Source organism: Patiria miniata, unplaced genomic scaffold, assembly GCF_015706575.1.
Source record: "Patiria miniata isolate m_02_andy unplaced genomic scaffold, ASM1570657v1 HiC_scaffold_9, whole genome shotgun sequence".
NCBI lineage: Eukaryota > Metazoa > Echinodermata > Asteroidea > Valvatida > Asterinidae > Patiria > Patiria miniata.
Genome location: NW_024037076.1, coordinates 3733620 through 3747043, shown reverse-complemented (window position 1 = coordinate 3747043; position 13424 = coordinate 3733620). Strand labels below are relative to the sequence as shown.

The following is a 13424-nucleotide window of genomic DNA, read 5'->3' as shown; positions in this document are numbered from 1 at the left end:
TGTGATATATAACACAAGTCTGTGGATTACATGTATTGAGAAAACTGTTCCTCAATATAAACTTATAGCTCGTTTACTGATAAACAATACACTCGTTTTCTGAACGATAACTTAAGTGAATGTTGATGTATTGAGTTAAAATTTGGTCCTGGTGTTTGTTTGTGATATATCGCAAGTCTGTTGATTGTTCAGAGAAATGTTTTAACCGCGAAAACTACAATCCCAGCGAAGGTCACTTTTTATGGGCAAAACAAAACCAACTTAGTCGTTTCGGTCATATTATGTTTGTCGTTCAGTGCTTTTGATTTTTGTTGTATATAATTAAGGGTCGATATACAAGGTGGCCCCTTAACAAAATGCAACCCTGAAACGCTTGCCTTTAAAAAATGTGATCAGTGAATTGCATGTTTTGAATATCAGATTCAAACTGACAGTTTTTCTTTTGAATACTGAAAAATCATGAAAGTAGCACGTTGGGTTTGCTGAGAAAATGCTAATGATGTATTAAAACAACTCCTTTTTGGTCCATTCCAATGGCACTACCGGAGTTAAGAGATTTACACTGTACCTATTCGTGCATAGCGCACTGTCTGCAAACAACACGGCACATAATAATAGAGTACAAATGAATTTGATGGAAATGCCTTCTATTTTGCACCTGAACAAGTACCTTATGGAACATTCCGTCTGTCACTGAATGATTCATTCTTTCCATTGCACGAATGTGAAACATGCACTATTTGTTTTATACAACACTTGAATAAATCCTGATCATCTGATTGGTCAGAGCCACCAATTATCGTGTGACCGTCTATATTTTTGCGGTAGGGCCGGGCCGTGGGTACGGTGGGTACTTGGGACGAATTATTCAATGACAAGTGATCAACGACCCTCCAATCAGATGACGGGGATTTATTCAGCCCTTGTATAATACTAAATATAGCTACACCGTGAGCCAATCATAAGGAGGTATTAAAAACAGGCTTGAAACTTAACGACAGCAATTTATATGTAAAACTAACAGTAACAGGAGGAAAAGAAACAAAACATTTCTGTTATTTTCCCTCGAAAAGGACTATTTGTAGTGAAGATGCTTTTAAAATTAAAACATTGTTTCAATTAACTGTTATTTCGGTTGTGTAAAAATCAGAAGGTTGTGTACTATATGAACCTAGCAACGTTGTGTAAACTGTTGTTCATACAACTTGTGTAAAAATAAATATTACACAACTTATTCAATTATTTTTACACAACTGCATGGTTCATATAGTACACAACCGAAATAACAGTGATGCATAGGCTTACTATCAGGCAATCTTGTAATGAGGTTTCATTATACACAACTGTCACACTCAAATGAATACAGTTGACGAAATCATCGGAGTTAGGGCCACTGGAATAGATATGTAATGAGATCCTACCGCAATTTCTCAAATAGTAGGCTATTAATGTTGTTAAAATCCACAACTTTAATTTAGCCAGGCTATATAGCCAGCTATATCGGTGTCACAAACGGTATTTCGCAACTGCAATTCCGTCTCCTTCCGTTTCCCCAGGCAATGGAATTAGTAAGCTAATCCCGTGTTCAAAACACATTTAAACGGGGATAATATGCCTCAGACTCGCCGTTAACGACGGACGAAAATAGAAAATAATGAGGAATTAGTCCAGTAACTGTTGTCGTCCCCGGTCCATGTCGATGTGTGGGTGGAAAGTGATTCCATAGCCTGGCAATTGGAACCACTGTAGACCCTACGTTATTTTTTTTATTTTTGTGTGTGTGGGGGTAGATGATGACATCATCTACAACAATTCAGATAGTGTTTGTTGGTCAAACGAAATTAAAAATTAAATTGGATGAAGAAAAAGGACTTTAAAAAAACCTGCACAGAAAAGATACAATTGGTGTTATTCACACCAGTTTGAGAGGTTTCTTTTTTAATCTTAGGCATTATAAGTATTTTTGCATGCATGCTACAGCCTTGTTTATTGCATCAACTATAAACTTCTGGCGACAGACCTGCGGTCAATATAACTTTTATTCCCTGCGATATATAATAACAGGTCCAGTCGGCTAAACACGACGTACGTACGCGTGCGGGCAGCTGGCAATATATCTGATCTGACGAATGCTGCTCTGACAAACATCGGTAAATATTTGCAGAGCAGGTTTCGCCTGCAAAACAACCCAAATCTGGTGACTAAAGGGCTAATTTCGACCGCAGTCTCTTTATATTAGTTCTAAATCCACGTACAGAAAGGTGTTTTCATTTTGTAAGCCCTCGAGCATTTGTATTCATTGGATTACACAATCAACGAAAATCAAAACAACTACAGTTCATAATAAAGACGATATTGAAAATAAACCTCTTGTATTTGTGATCACAGCCTACAGTGCCCCTGAATCATGAACTTCAGCAGGCGACTGAAACCCTATCACCATGGCAACAGTGATGTCATTAGATCTAGCTCTAAAAAGGAACAAGGAAAGGGGGCTATGCATGAGGGAGGGAGGGGGGGAGGGGGTGGCGTGGATTGTGATAAGAACCCTTCGTGTGCACAACAGCCCCCTCTGCATGCCTCAGTTCACACGAGAGGGGCAAATTGGGCCCAGGGGCTGAAATTAAACAATATGTGGCGTCTCTCAGTATAGAAGATCCCAGACTAGAACTGTAACAAATAACCTCAGCCAGGACTCAACTGAGATATGTTCCAGTGATCAAAATGATGTGCAGCAATCCTCAACTCTAATTTAGTTTTAAACCCCAACTGATGACATCACTGTTGCCATGGGGATTGTTTACCGATGAGCAAGGTTATGGGTTGTAGGATGGGACCAAAACAAAATGAACATCATCAATAGCCGTGGGGGACCAAGCTATTATGCACATGTAAATCAATGCATATGACGCAGAATTGAAGGCATTTGGCTGTTTTTTTTCCTCCAAACTTTGCTCTAGTTCAAATCAGAGTTGAGATCCCTATGTGCATGTACTTGTATAAGCTATTATTCAGAGTGCTCTATTTGAATAATTTCCTAAAGGGTTACAGTTAATACAGCCTGTTTGGCAAGCTACTTCCAGAGAACTTGTGAAGTGTGCAGTTTATTGGGATTTTTTCCCCAAGTATAATACACGTCTTCTCATCACACGTCAGCATAAGCTTCTCACGACGAAAGATATTAGGAACATGTGATGCCAAATTGAAAGGATAATAGTAAATCAAAAACGTTGAACAACTCAGAAGTGACAAGAAAAGCCTTTATTAATTCTTGAACAAAGAGGGCGCTGTAACGGAATTTTGAGTATAATCAATACTGAGTGATTCAAGGATATTTAAAGTAACAGATTCTTGTTACAGCTCATTTTTTTTATTTAGTTGTTGGCGCTGCCCTTAATTACAGCGCCCTCTTTCGCTAAAAAAAAAATGGCATTTGGTTGGATGCAATTTTTTCAGTTTCTTGAGGGCGCTAGAGACGATCAATGGTCTGCAGCGGAAACTGCCCAATTAACTGTACACAGGAAGCTAATACACAGCACGTTGCGACAGGGGCACCCCCCCCCCCCTAAAAAAAAACCCACCCCATATATTTCCCAATAGGCTATACACACCAAGACTATTACTACCTTGTCCCTTTAGATATTTCAAAGAATTCCTGAGATTCTGGCAACAAAATTACCAACACAAAAGTGGGTTCTATGTCAGCTACGTATGGAATAGCGCCCTTGTGCCAGTGCAAGCAGCGCCCCAATTCGACGTCAACACATTTCCATTCTTGCTTCAGACCGATTTCGTTAATACCCAAGCATCCAGAAAAATAGGGAAGGTACTTGTAGTTAGTTTTCTATTAGGCAGATTGGTTCCAAATAATGGAATGATTCAGTTTGATGATAAAAAGCATGAAATTAAGCATGGAAAAGATATTTGGACATGTAGAGCCATGACCGATTTGTCCTTTGGAGAAAAAAAAAACCAAATCATATGCAATGGCTGCCATTTTAAAAGTTTTGAAAATTGCTTATTCTGTTTTTTCCCCAAAGAAAAATATATGCGACGGTCCTATAGTCAAATATCTTTCCCATAATATTCTGTGTGCCAAATTTCATGCTTTTCTGTACTCGAGACAATTTCGACTTGTAGCCAAACACAAAACTGGTAGTATATGTAGTTAATTTCAACAATCGTCATGCCACACAATCTGTAGTCCACCTAAAAACTCGGGAACTAAAGAGAGGGAAAATTCATAATCTGACAAAAACAACAAGTCAGAAACTAACGAACAAGATTGAACTTCTATTACACTAATCTTTATTATATTGATTAAAAATACACAGTAAAATTAGTAATCAGGGAAAATAACTTTTATACAATAACTTGTGCTAAAATCCGAGGAATAAGCCCACACTCTTTCCTTGGATTAGTCTTAACACAATTCCTTTGAAAAATGAAGAAAATTGAAAAAAGTTTTTAACTAAAATAAATCACAGACTATAAACATACATATCATTGTGACCGTCCGATTTCACATAGTGGCCATTATTTAAATTTCAGCATAAAATACCCTGCAGTGTTTCATACATTCCTGCCCTATATTATATTTACATGTACTGAACAGTCAACGTGATTAGTGCCGCAACAGGATTGACAATTTTAAACATGTTGATAAGAGTGTTTATAAGACATCCTTTTGATTCAATTGGATCGCTGTTAATAAATTTTTGCATCACCGCTACATGACAATTTTAGTGTTTATGATTTGAACGACATAAGGGCCACAGACTGCAAAATCCAATAACTGGCAAAGGAGATATGCCCAAATGAATGTTTGGATAAAACTTTTAAATTAAACTGAACGTGTTCGACAAAAACACCAGTCAATGGACCGAACTTAGAACGTACATTGTCTTTTTTTCAATCGTTAAAACGTTCGAGTTGATTTAGCAACACGCCGGGGCTCTCAGATCCCACAGGGACCAGAATCAAGTGTTAATAGATACAACTTTTGACCAATTGGAACTGACACATGTACATGGTCAATAGAGTTTCGGAAGATATTCTGCGAGGGGCATTTTTTGAGTTAAAACGTCGCTTCCCAGTCATCGAGCACGGTTGTCCTGACCATGGCTTCGGTGACTCGGTATGGGTCGCAGTTGGACGACGGCCTGCGATCCTCCAGGTAACCCATCCCACGTTCTCCACACTTGAAAGTAAAAAAAAAAAAGCAAGAATATTTAGTCTTCGAATTGGAAATCAATTGCAACAATTATACTATGACATTTGTAACAAAATGTAATAGAGCTAAAATATCGGCTCAATGCATTCAAAGTAGAGAACCATGCCCGTCAAATGGAGACTACACTGTACAATGCTTTACAAGGTACGATTTTTACCCCAAACTTTGCAGTCCTTCAAATTTTGACGACCTTTATTAATTTTTTTATTTTTTTGTCTGTTACACCAAGATTTGTGACAATGCGCTAAGGTTGTGCACTTGACCTACGGGTTTATTAATTTTTTCTGATGCAAAGAGACAGATCAAAGTAGGTAGTTTGCCATTCATAATCATTTGTGGAGAACAATTGCATTTTCCCTCCTGCTATTTTAAACAGCTACAATCACACTTCACTTCCCTTCTATACTTTTTAACAAAGGCTAGTCACCAGCAGTCAGATCAAATGTCAAGCAAGCACTGTGACTAGTCAAACAAGGTCAACAGACAGCAGGTAAGTTGTGGTCACAGTGGTTTTATCACTCAACCGGAGTCAAAGCATTGCTGTGTCAAGTTACTCAAACAGTCCCAACCAGTCAATCCTGCTTTATGTAGGCTGGGAAATCACTTGATTGATTTTGACTGAAAGGGGTACTTGTATGTTTGCATAGGAGGATTGAGGAATGGCTTCAGAATTATAAAATCATTTCGATACCAGATGTGATGGAGATGGGGGAAAAAAAAAGTGGACCCAAATTTATCGAATGTCCCATAGTTATATGATTCGACTGTTGGTGACTAGCCTGGGTGAAAAACAATCAGAACTGTTTTAGATTTTTTTTTAACAAGTTACGTTTCAAGGAGTTTCAACCTACCTGACGGGGTATTCTGATGCTGCAGCCACGGTTGGCCACGCCAGAGGAGAAGTCATGAATGCTGGAGGTCTCGTGTTTGCCGGTTAACCGGCGCGCGTTGTCTTCGCCGTCCTTGGGGTCGTAGGCGCGGATGTGTTCCTTGTGGCGCTGGCCGAGCTTCACGATGGCCTTCTGGATATGGCTGAATGAGATTTAGATTCCCATTAACATGACGGGAACTCGTCCACGTACAATGAACAACTAAGCCCAGTGTTAATTACTCCTAACTCCCAGCCTAATTTACTAGGAACTGTACCCATTCTGGCAAATTCCAACACCCACATGGGAAATTGTACACACACACTGTTGGACTTCGTTTCTGGAGATATGCCAACCCCAGTGTAAAAGACCATCAGTTTAGGGGTACTGTACCTATCCAACAGATTTTAACAAAACCTGCTGTTAAACTGGTTAGGGTTAATGTGTCAAAACTTGAAAACTATTCAAGATCGTCAACTGATCAATTTTTTTTTTTTTAAAGTCTTCTGTGCTTAACCCTTCCAAGTTTTGCAAATCTCATTTTTGCCCATTTTTTCTGTGGAGTCCAGGGAATCTTTTATGCGCGTTGCGAACAAGCAATTTTGGTCACGCCTCACTGGTCTCCAACAGTGTTTTTGTTTAGCGTCTGTGTGACACAGTTGCTATACAAACTTTATAGCCGTTCAATTGAAACTTACTTTTAAGGCTTTAAAGGGTTTCACATATTGCTCTGAATACGAACTTCTCACCACGAGCGTTTAAACAGCTCTTACATATTTACCAAAATCTACTAAGCCTAGTGTTTATTTTTGAAAACATGAATTCTCTTCCAACAAATTCAGAACTTCTCAATTAAGTTAAATTATTATGGGGAAATAAAGACACAGATACCCCTACGTAACCTCCTAATGTTGGGATATCTTTTGCTCACAGATATGGATCGCACGACGATGTAACCGCACTTAAAAGGGGAGCAGAAACCAGACTGCACTGCACAAAGTGAAATCTAATCTGAACATAATTCTTAGTTTGTCGACACGTTCAATAATTTGGGAACTTTTTGTAGTTCCATGTGTCTCACTGTAAGGTGAATAACTTTTTAATTCTCTCAAATTTAAACTTCCTGCATTTAAAATGGTCTAGATCAATGTCAACTCACTCGATGCCACCAACTTCTCTCATGGCCTTGGTGCTGTAGTTACAGTGTGCGCCGGCCCCGTTCCAGTCACCTTCCATGGGTTTAGGATCCAGAGAGCAAATGACGCCAAAGTCTTCGCAGACACGGTGCATGATGAAGCGAGAAATCCACAGATGGTCACCCATGGAGATGCCCTCACACGGTCCGACTTGGTACTCCCACTGAGCGGGCATGACCTCGGCGTTGGTGCCGGCGATCTTCACGCCGGCGTACAGGCAAGCTTTGTAGTGGGCCTCCACGATGGCGCGGCCGAAGACCTTGTTGGCGCCTACACCGCAGTAGTACGGGCCTACAAGAAACAAGGGACCACGTGTAAATGAAACCGTTCAGAAGTATTTCCACTTTCATTTGGCTGGGATGTCGAATTGTTTTTGTCTGGAGAGCTGTGTAATATTCAATGAGCATAAACACTAAAACAAGTACCAAGTGGTACAACCCACTGTGGTTCCACGAACCGTACAACCGCAAATTTGGGGCGTGATCTAATGTGCAAATTAGACGCATGCGCATCAGTGCCATAAAACTGCAGGTATTCCATAGAAACTCGCTAGCAAAGTTGTGATACACAAGTGGCATGGAACAATGTAAATTGGAACGAGTAAATGTTCATCAACCAACCTACCCACCACCAACCAACATAAGCAGCTCAAGCCCACGGCGTGTTTCACACCGCCGTGGGGAAAAAAAGCCACCATAGCCAGCAAGTCAATGGACACAACTTGGACATATGGCACAAGACGTACATGCCAAACTGGTGAAATCCTTTCCCTTCTGGGTCACTGTCATAATATTCCCCCAGTTTCCCCCAATGTTTGGCATTTTTCCCAAATTGCTGGAGTTTTCCCCTCACTGGAAGATTGAGAGCTCATTTTGAGGACTGCCGCCATTATTTTCAGAGTGGCTAGGAACCCTGGCATGTTACATGTTCTGGACAAAACAACACCCTCTGTGGTTGGCGTTGCGTACTCTACTCACCCTGGGGTCCTGGGTAGCCCAGTTTGGGCCAGCCAAACGGATGTCCTGCCTGGGACAGCAGTGTGTACTCCTGCTCAATGCCAAACCACGGGGCTGCGTCCTTGGCCGCCTCCATCACTTTGTTGCAGGAATGTCTGAAGTTGGTTTCTGTAAAGAGAAAAATCAACAAGCCCATCAGGCCAAGCATGTATTGTTGCCTATTACCCCATCTATGGTAAAAGAAAATCTAACACAACTTAAATCTTTTTATTAAATGGTAGGGCCAACCCTTCAACGCTGGCCATCATGTTCCTCTTGTGACCTCCCTTAGCCATGGCCATAGCCAGTCAAAAACCCTTTTTGGACTGGCTCTTATTTTGAACAGTCATTTATTTAGTTTATTTTACCGTCAGTTGCAAAAAAGTAACAAAAGTTGGGCTGGATTTATGGCCTGTAAAGTCACAATGCACTCAACAAATAATTATGTTTTAGATTTCCAAGTCCACTTGAGCTTAACTGCTGTCCGGCTGCCCTACTTGTCCGTTTGTTAGAATGAAGAATGCATGCGTGCGACGTATTTCCACCAGTGGCGACACCACGAGCAGGGTCTGTGAGGTGGCTGACCCGTGTGAGCCCAGAGAATGGCGTCAGAGCTATCGAACGCACCCAGTATGTCTGAATTTCAGGTCAACTTCTTACCTGCTGGTGAATGGTCGTACTTGTTGACTTCGCACATGACAAGCTTGTTGTTACCCCGGCGAAAGGGATCTTTGAAGAGTGCTCTTGGGACAATGTACATGTCACTGTTGGAGCCTTCGGACTGCCATGTGCTGGATCCATCATAGTCCCAGATAGGGAGGTCTATCAAGGTAATAATGGGCAAAAGTTGAGTCAGAAAACTTCAATTGGTCCGAAGTCAAAAACAAAAGATCACAACGCCTTTTCTTCAACTGGAAAAAGCTGCCTATGTGCTGCGCATTCTCAAATAATTTAGTATTAAACTTGAATACTGATATTTTCAAATATGGATATCTTTGTAAAGCGACGTTAAAATGGACTAGCACAACATCTTGGCACAAATTTGAATCATCAATATTGCAGTATTCAGACGCCACTTCAGCGGTTGTGTACAAAGTCTATGATGAGTCCAGAACAGTTTCTAAGTATTTTGTAACAAAATTGGAAACATTTCTCAGCCCCAGATTCATGTTTTTTCCATTAGTTTTGCAATGACTAACCTTCATTGAGATGAAATATGATGAAAAAATTGGCGTCAGGATGCAACGCTCTTTTTAAAAAATTTTTAAAACAAATTACACACTAATTCAATTCATTTGGACTCGACAAGTTAAGGACATAAAACGGAGGGCGACACTTAGTTCGGTTTTGGCTTATACAAGAGTTTACCCGAGTCAAATAGTGCACCCTAATGTGTCCGTAAATAGATGTTGAAATCAAACACTTTCCCAAAATGTAAAGCTTTTCAAAATGTTCAACAAATTATAACTGTTAATAACGGAACATCTGTTTAGACAACGGGATTAACCCTAACCCCCTAGGCCCTTGTTGCTTACAACCATCCTCAATCCTCCAAAATTTTCCAAAATTTTGCAACTCCGCCTAAATTTTTCAAAATTTTCAGACAGTCCTGCCTCAAAATGCATTCATCCTCAATCCTCCAAAATCCTCTTGTGCTTCAATCACCATTCATCCTCAATCCTCCAGAATCCTCATTTGATTCAATCACCATTCATCCTCAATCCTCCAAAATCCTCATTTGATTCAATCACCATTCATCCTCAATCCTCTAGAATCCTCCAAAACCGCCAGGAGGATTTTGGAGGAGTGAGGTGGGTTAGGGTTAAATGACAAGGATGGATTTTTAAATTCCATTTGATGAGTTCTGAAAATATCTGTCCTACCTGATGGGTTTTGAGGTTCCTCCTCTACGGTTTTCGTCTTGCATCGTACGTTTTCACCAGTACCATCAATCCAGACGTATGTGCACTGCACTCGTCCATCGGAGGGCAGATCCAGGTAGTTCTGCAGGACCGTCCTGTCAAGTGCTGCTGAATACTCAGCCATTCTGTGAACGAAAAAATAAACAGTTATAAATCAACATTTTTAGACTTGTTGCTAGTAGGGCCTACATGTATGAACTTTTGTTCCCACAAAAGTGTGGACACAGGAGACACTTAAAAACAATTTGCTGTCGAAATGTTTTGAACTTAAAAGTACAGAGACGACGATCTTTAATTTTGCTGGTAGTGGTAGTCCTACCCGCTATGCTTTTGCATGCATCCTACGATGAAATGACAATATCCGGTGAAAGAAAAATTGGAAAGATTTCCATATACGAAGTTCACTCAACACCCTGTGTACAAACCCTATGAGATTGGACTGAAAAATTCTAAGTGTTTTCTAAGAAAATGCTTGTATTTTCTCACTGCTCAAATTGACTTTGATGACATGAAATTGCTATCTGGGGGCTTGTCAGTCAATACAGAGGAAAATTAGTGAACTTCGCATATGGTAATCTTGCCGGGCCTACATGTATGAACTTTTGTTCCCACAAAAGTGTGGACACAGGAGACACTTAAAAACAATTTGCTGTCGAAATGTTTTGAACTTAAAGTACAGAGACGACGATCTGTAATTTTGCTGGGGAAAGATTTCCATATACGAAGTTCACTCAACACCCTGTGTACAAACCCTATGAGATTGGACAGAAAATTTTAAGTGTTTTCTAAGAAAATGCTTGTATTTTCTCACTGCTCAAATTGACTTTGATGACATGAAATTACTATCTGGGGGCTTGTTAGTCAATACAGAGGAAAATTAGTGAGCTTCGTATATGGAAATCTTTCCGAAAAATTTTCAAATTGTGCTGTACACATGTCCTTATGCGTAGTTGAAATACCATACTGGCTTATTCTTACAAGTTATACAGTTCTTGAATGATTTGGTGGAAAAAATGTTGCAACCTGACTCCACCTTTTTCTTCATTATCATCTCAATTAAGGTCATTCATTGCAAAAATGATAATACATGGATCTGGCACTGAGAAATATTTCCTATTTTGTTAGGAAATACTTAGAAAATGTTCTTGACGGGAAGATTCCCATATCTGGCCATCAGTAATGTTTCCCTTAAATGATGTATCAGTCATCAGAAAGTGATATAGGCCCTATGTCCTAAAAAATCAAAATTAGCACGGACAAATTTTGACTTTTTACTGAGAAAACACTTAGAAATTTTCAGACCAGTCCCACAGGGTTCGTGATGGCCAGATATGAGAATCTTTCCTCTACATAGACTTTGTAAACAATAGTGGAAGTGGCGTCTGGTTGCAATATTTTTTTCCAATTTGGTTAGGCCTACATCTCCAAAATTTTAATCTACTTCTTGGAAAAAAAATAAAATATAGGGCCTAGCCCTAGGCCACTACACTCCGAGTGGGAATTAAAATTAAGTATTTCCTTTAACAAGTACTGAAGTACTAAGTAGACATGCAACTCAGAATTCAGAAACACGAGGAAATTCCAAACCACACAACCATGCCAATCTTTGTAAATTGTAGTTTTTTTCCTTCTATAATTACTATTTATGAGAACTAAAAACAAAAAATCGGCGGATGCCAGGAAAAGTTGCAACTGCATGTTTGTGTCATGACTCAGTTGACTACCATTCCATTGCACCGACATGACCGACAACGTTCATATCACTATTCATTTAATTAAAAACTAAAATGTACACAAAATGGCTCTAAAAAACTAGGGCCTAGGTCATCATCATACTCCCACAAACGCCCACTGTCACTGTTTATTTTCGTATCTACTGAATAAAATATATATTCCCTTGCATAACCGAAAAAAAAACACATTGTGCGACGAATAAATAGAAACGACCATGAACCATTGAAAAGGGTGGGCCTTGTTGTTCAGGCCCCCACATAAGTCACTAGACTTATGCATGACGTCACGTCACTGCCACGAGGGAAAACGTGCAATGCCATTCAGTGAATTCATCAACAAAACGAAATGACCGGCCTTTTGAAAACATGGTTTTATAAACGGAAGTATCGTATTTATAAACTAGGGATTAGCACGAGAAAGAACAATCTAAATGTCGAAATACTCGCGTCAAACAATAGAAAACTGGTCGAGAAAAACATGAATTTTTGTCCAGGAATACGCACCCACAATTTCGGCACAAAACTTCGGAGTTCAACATGTAGCCTACATGATGTACATGTACATGTATGTTGAACTTGATAAACTGACTGACCGAAATTCAAGGCAATTTCACGTCTAATAAAACGATGAAATATGTAATTCATGAGACTAAACTTTCAACATCAAGCACAAAAGTATGTATCCTCACCTGTTTTATGTTTTTGTAGTCGAAAAGCGACGAATTTACGGCAAGAAAAACTGATTCCACGATGTAAGCCCAGAGAGGTCGAACACGTTCTATAACACGGCGCGAAATATGGCCGGGATATATTGCACAGGAACGGTTCAGTGATCTCGTCGCTGATTGGCGAATCGCCCGATAACACGCGAGGCGCGCTCGCTGATTGGCTGCTTCTCGTGATTGAGGGATGACTAGATTCCGAGCAAGGACATAACGTCACGAAACACGTGCGTGTAAAGCATTGCGTATTATCATTTTCTACTTCAGAACAAAACATTGGCGCGTGTAAAAATGAGAAGCAGAAGAAATACCCGGTGACATTGTTACTAAATACATTCCCCAAGGTTCTTTTAATATAATAGGCATGTTAATATGCAATGACGCGTCTGTGCGCTGGGTAGTATTTTTCCACAGAGCAGAATAGTCTTTCAGCCGAGGAAGAAAAACACATCCTTCGCAGATATCTCAAAACAAAAACTGCATTCTTACTCCAAATTGCAATTAAGAAATTCATAGGAAAGCCTTTTTATTGGTGGAGGGGGCGATCAGATCTCATTTTAAGAGCGCAGCTGAGAAGTTTATAAGTGCTCCAGGCGCTCGAATTATACATATATAGTACATTTTTATTCAACTCAAAAGTTCTTAAAATTCCCAGCAGCCTGCTCTCGCTGTGCTCTGAGCCAGCCTATAAAAACGTGCAACGTACCCGGGCCATGACAGGTGCTATGTATTCAGAACGCACGCACGTGGGGCA

The 13424-nt window shown here is 40.0% G+C and overlaps 1 protein-coding gene across 1 annotated transcript; it reads right to left on the bottom strand.

Moving 5' to 3' along the window:
* Nucleotides 1-4285: 4285 nt before the first annotated feature.
* On the bottom strand, nt 4286-12789 carry LOC119720199 (glutamine synthetase, mitochondrial-like). Its single transcript, XM_038189784.1, has 7 exons — nt 12638-12789; nt 10177-10340; nt 8954-9115; nt 8276-8422; nt 7262-7589; nt 6085-6265; nt 4286-5200 (listed from the first exon to the last, which is right to left on the bottom strand). The coding sequence occupies exons 2-7, from the start codon at nt 10337-10339 to the stop codon at nt 5078-5080; spliced, it is 1104 nt and encodes a 367-aa protein (XP_038045712.1). The 5' UTR covers nt 10340; nt 12638-12789; the 3' UTR covers nt 4286-5077.
* Between the last annotated feature and the right edge of the window lie 635 nt (nt 12790-13424).

Excerpts from the sequence above, each read along its gene's own strand:
- LOC119720199 (XM_038189784.1), bottom strand. The coding sequence starts at position 10,339 with ATGGCTGAGTATTCAGCAGCACTTGACAGGACGGTCCTGCAGAACTAC. Across the intron at positions 9,116-10,176 it reads GGAACCTCAAAACCCATCAG|ACCTCCCTATCTGGGACTAT; the intron begins GTAGGACAGATA and ends TTACCTTGATAG. Across the intron at positions 8,423-8,953 it reads GTACGACCATTCACCAGCAG|AAACCAACTTCAGACATTCC; the intron begins GTAAGAAGTTGA and ends TTCTCTTTACAG.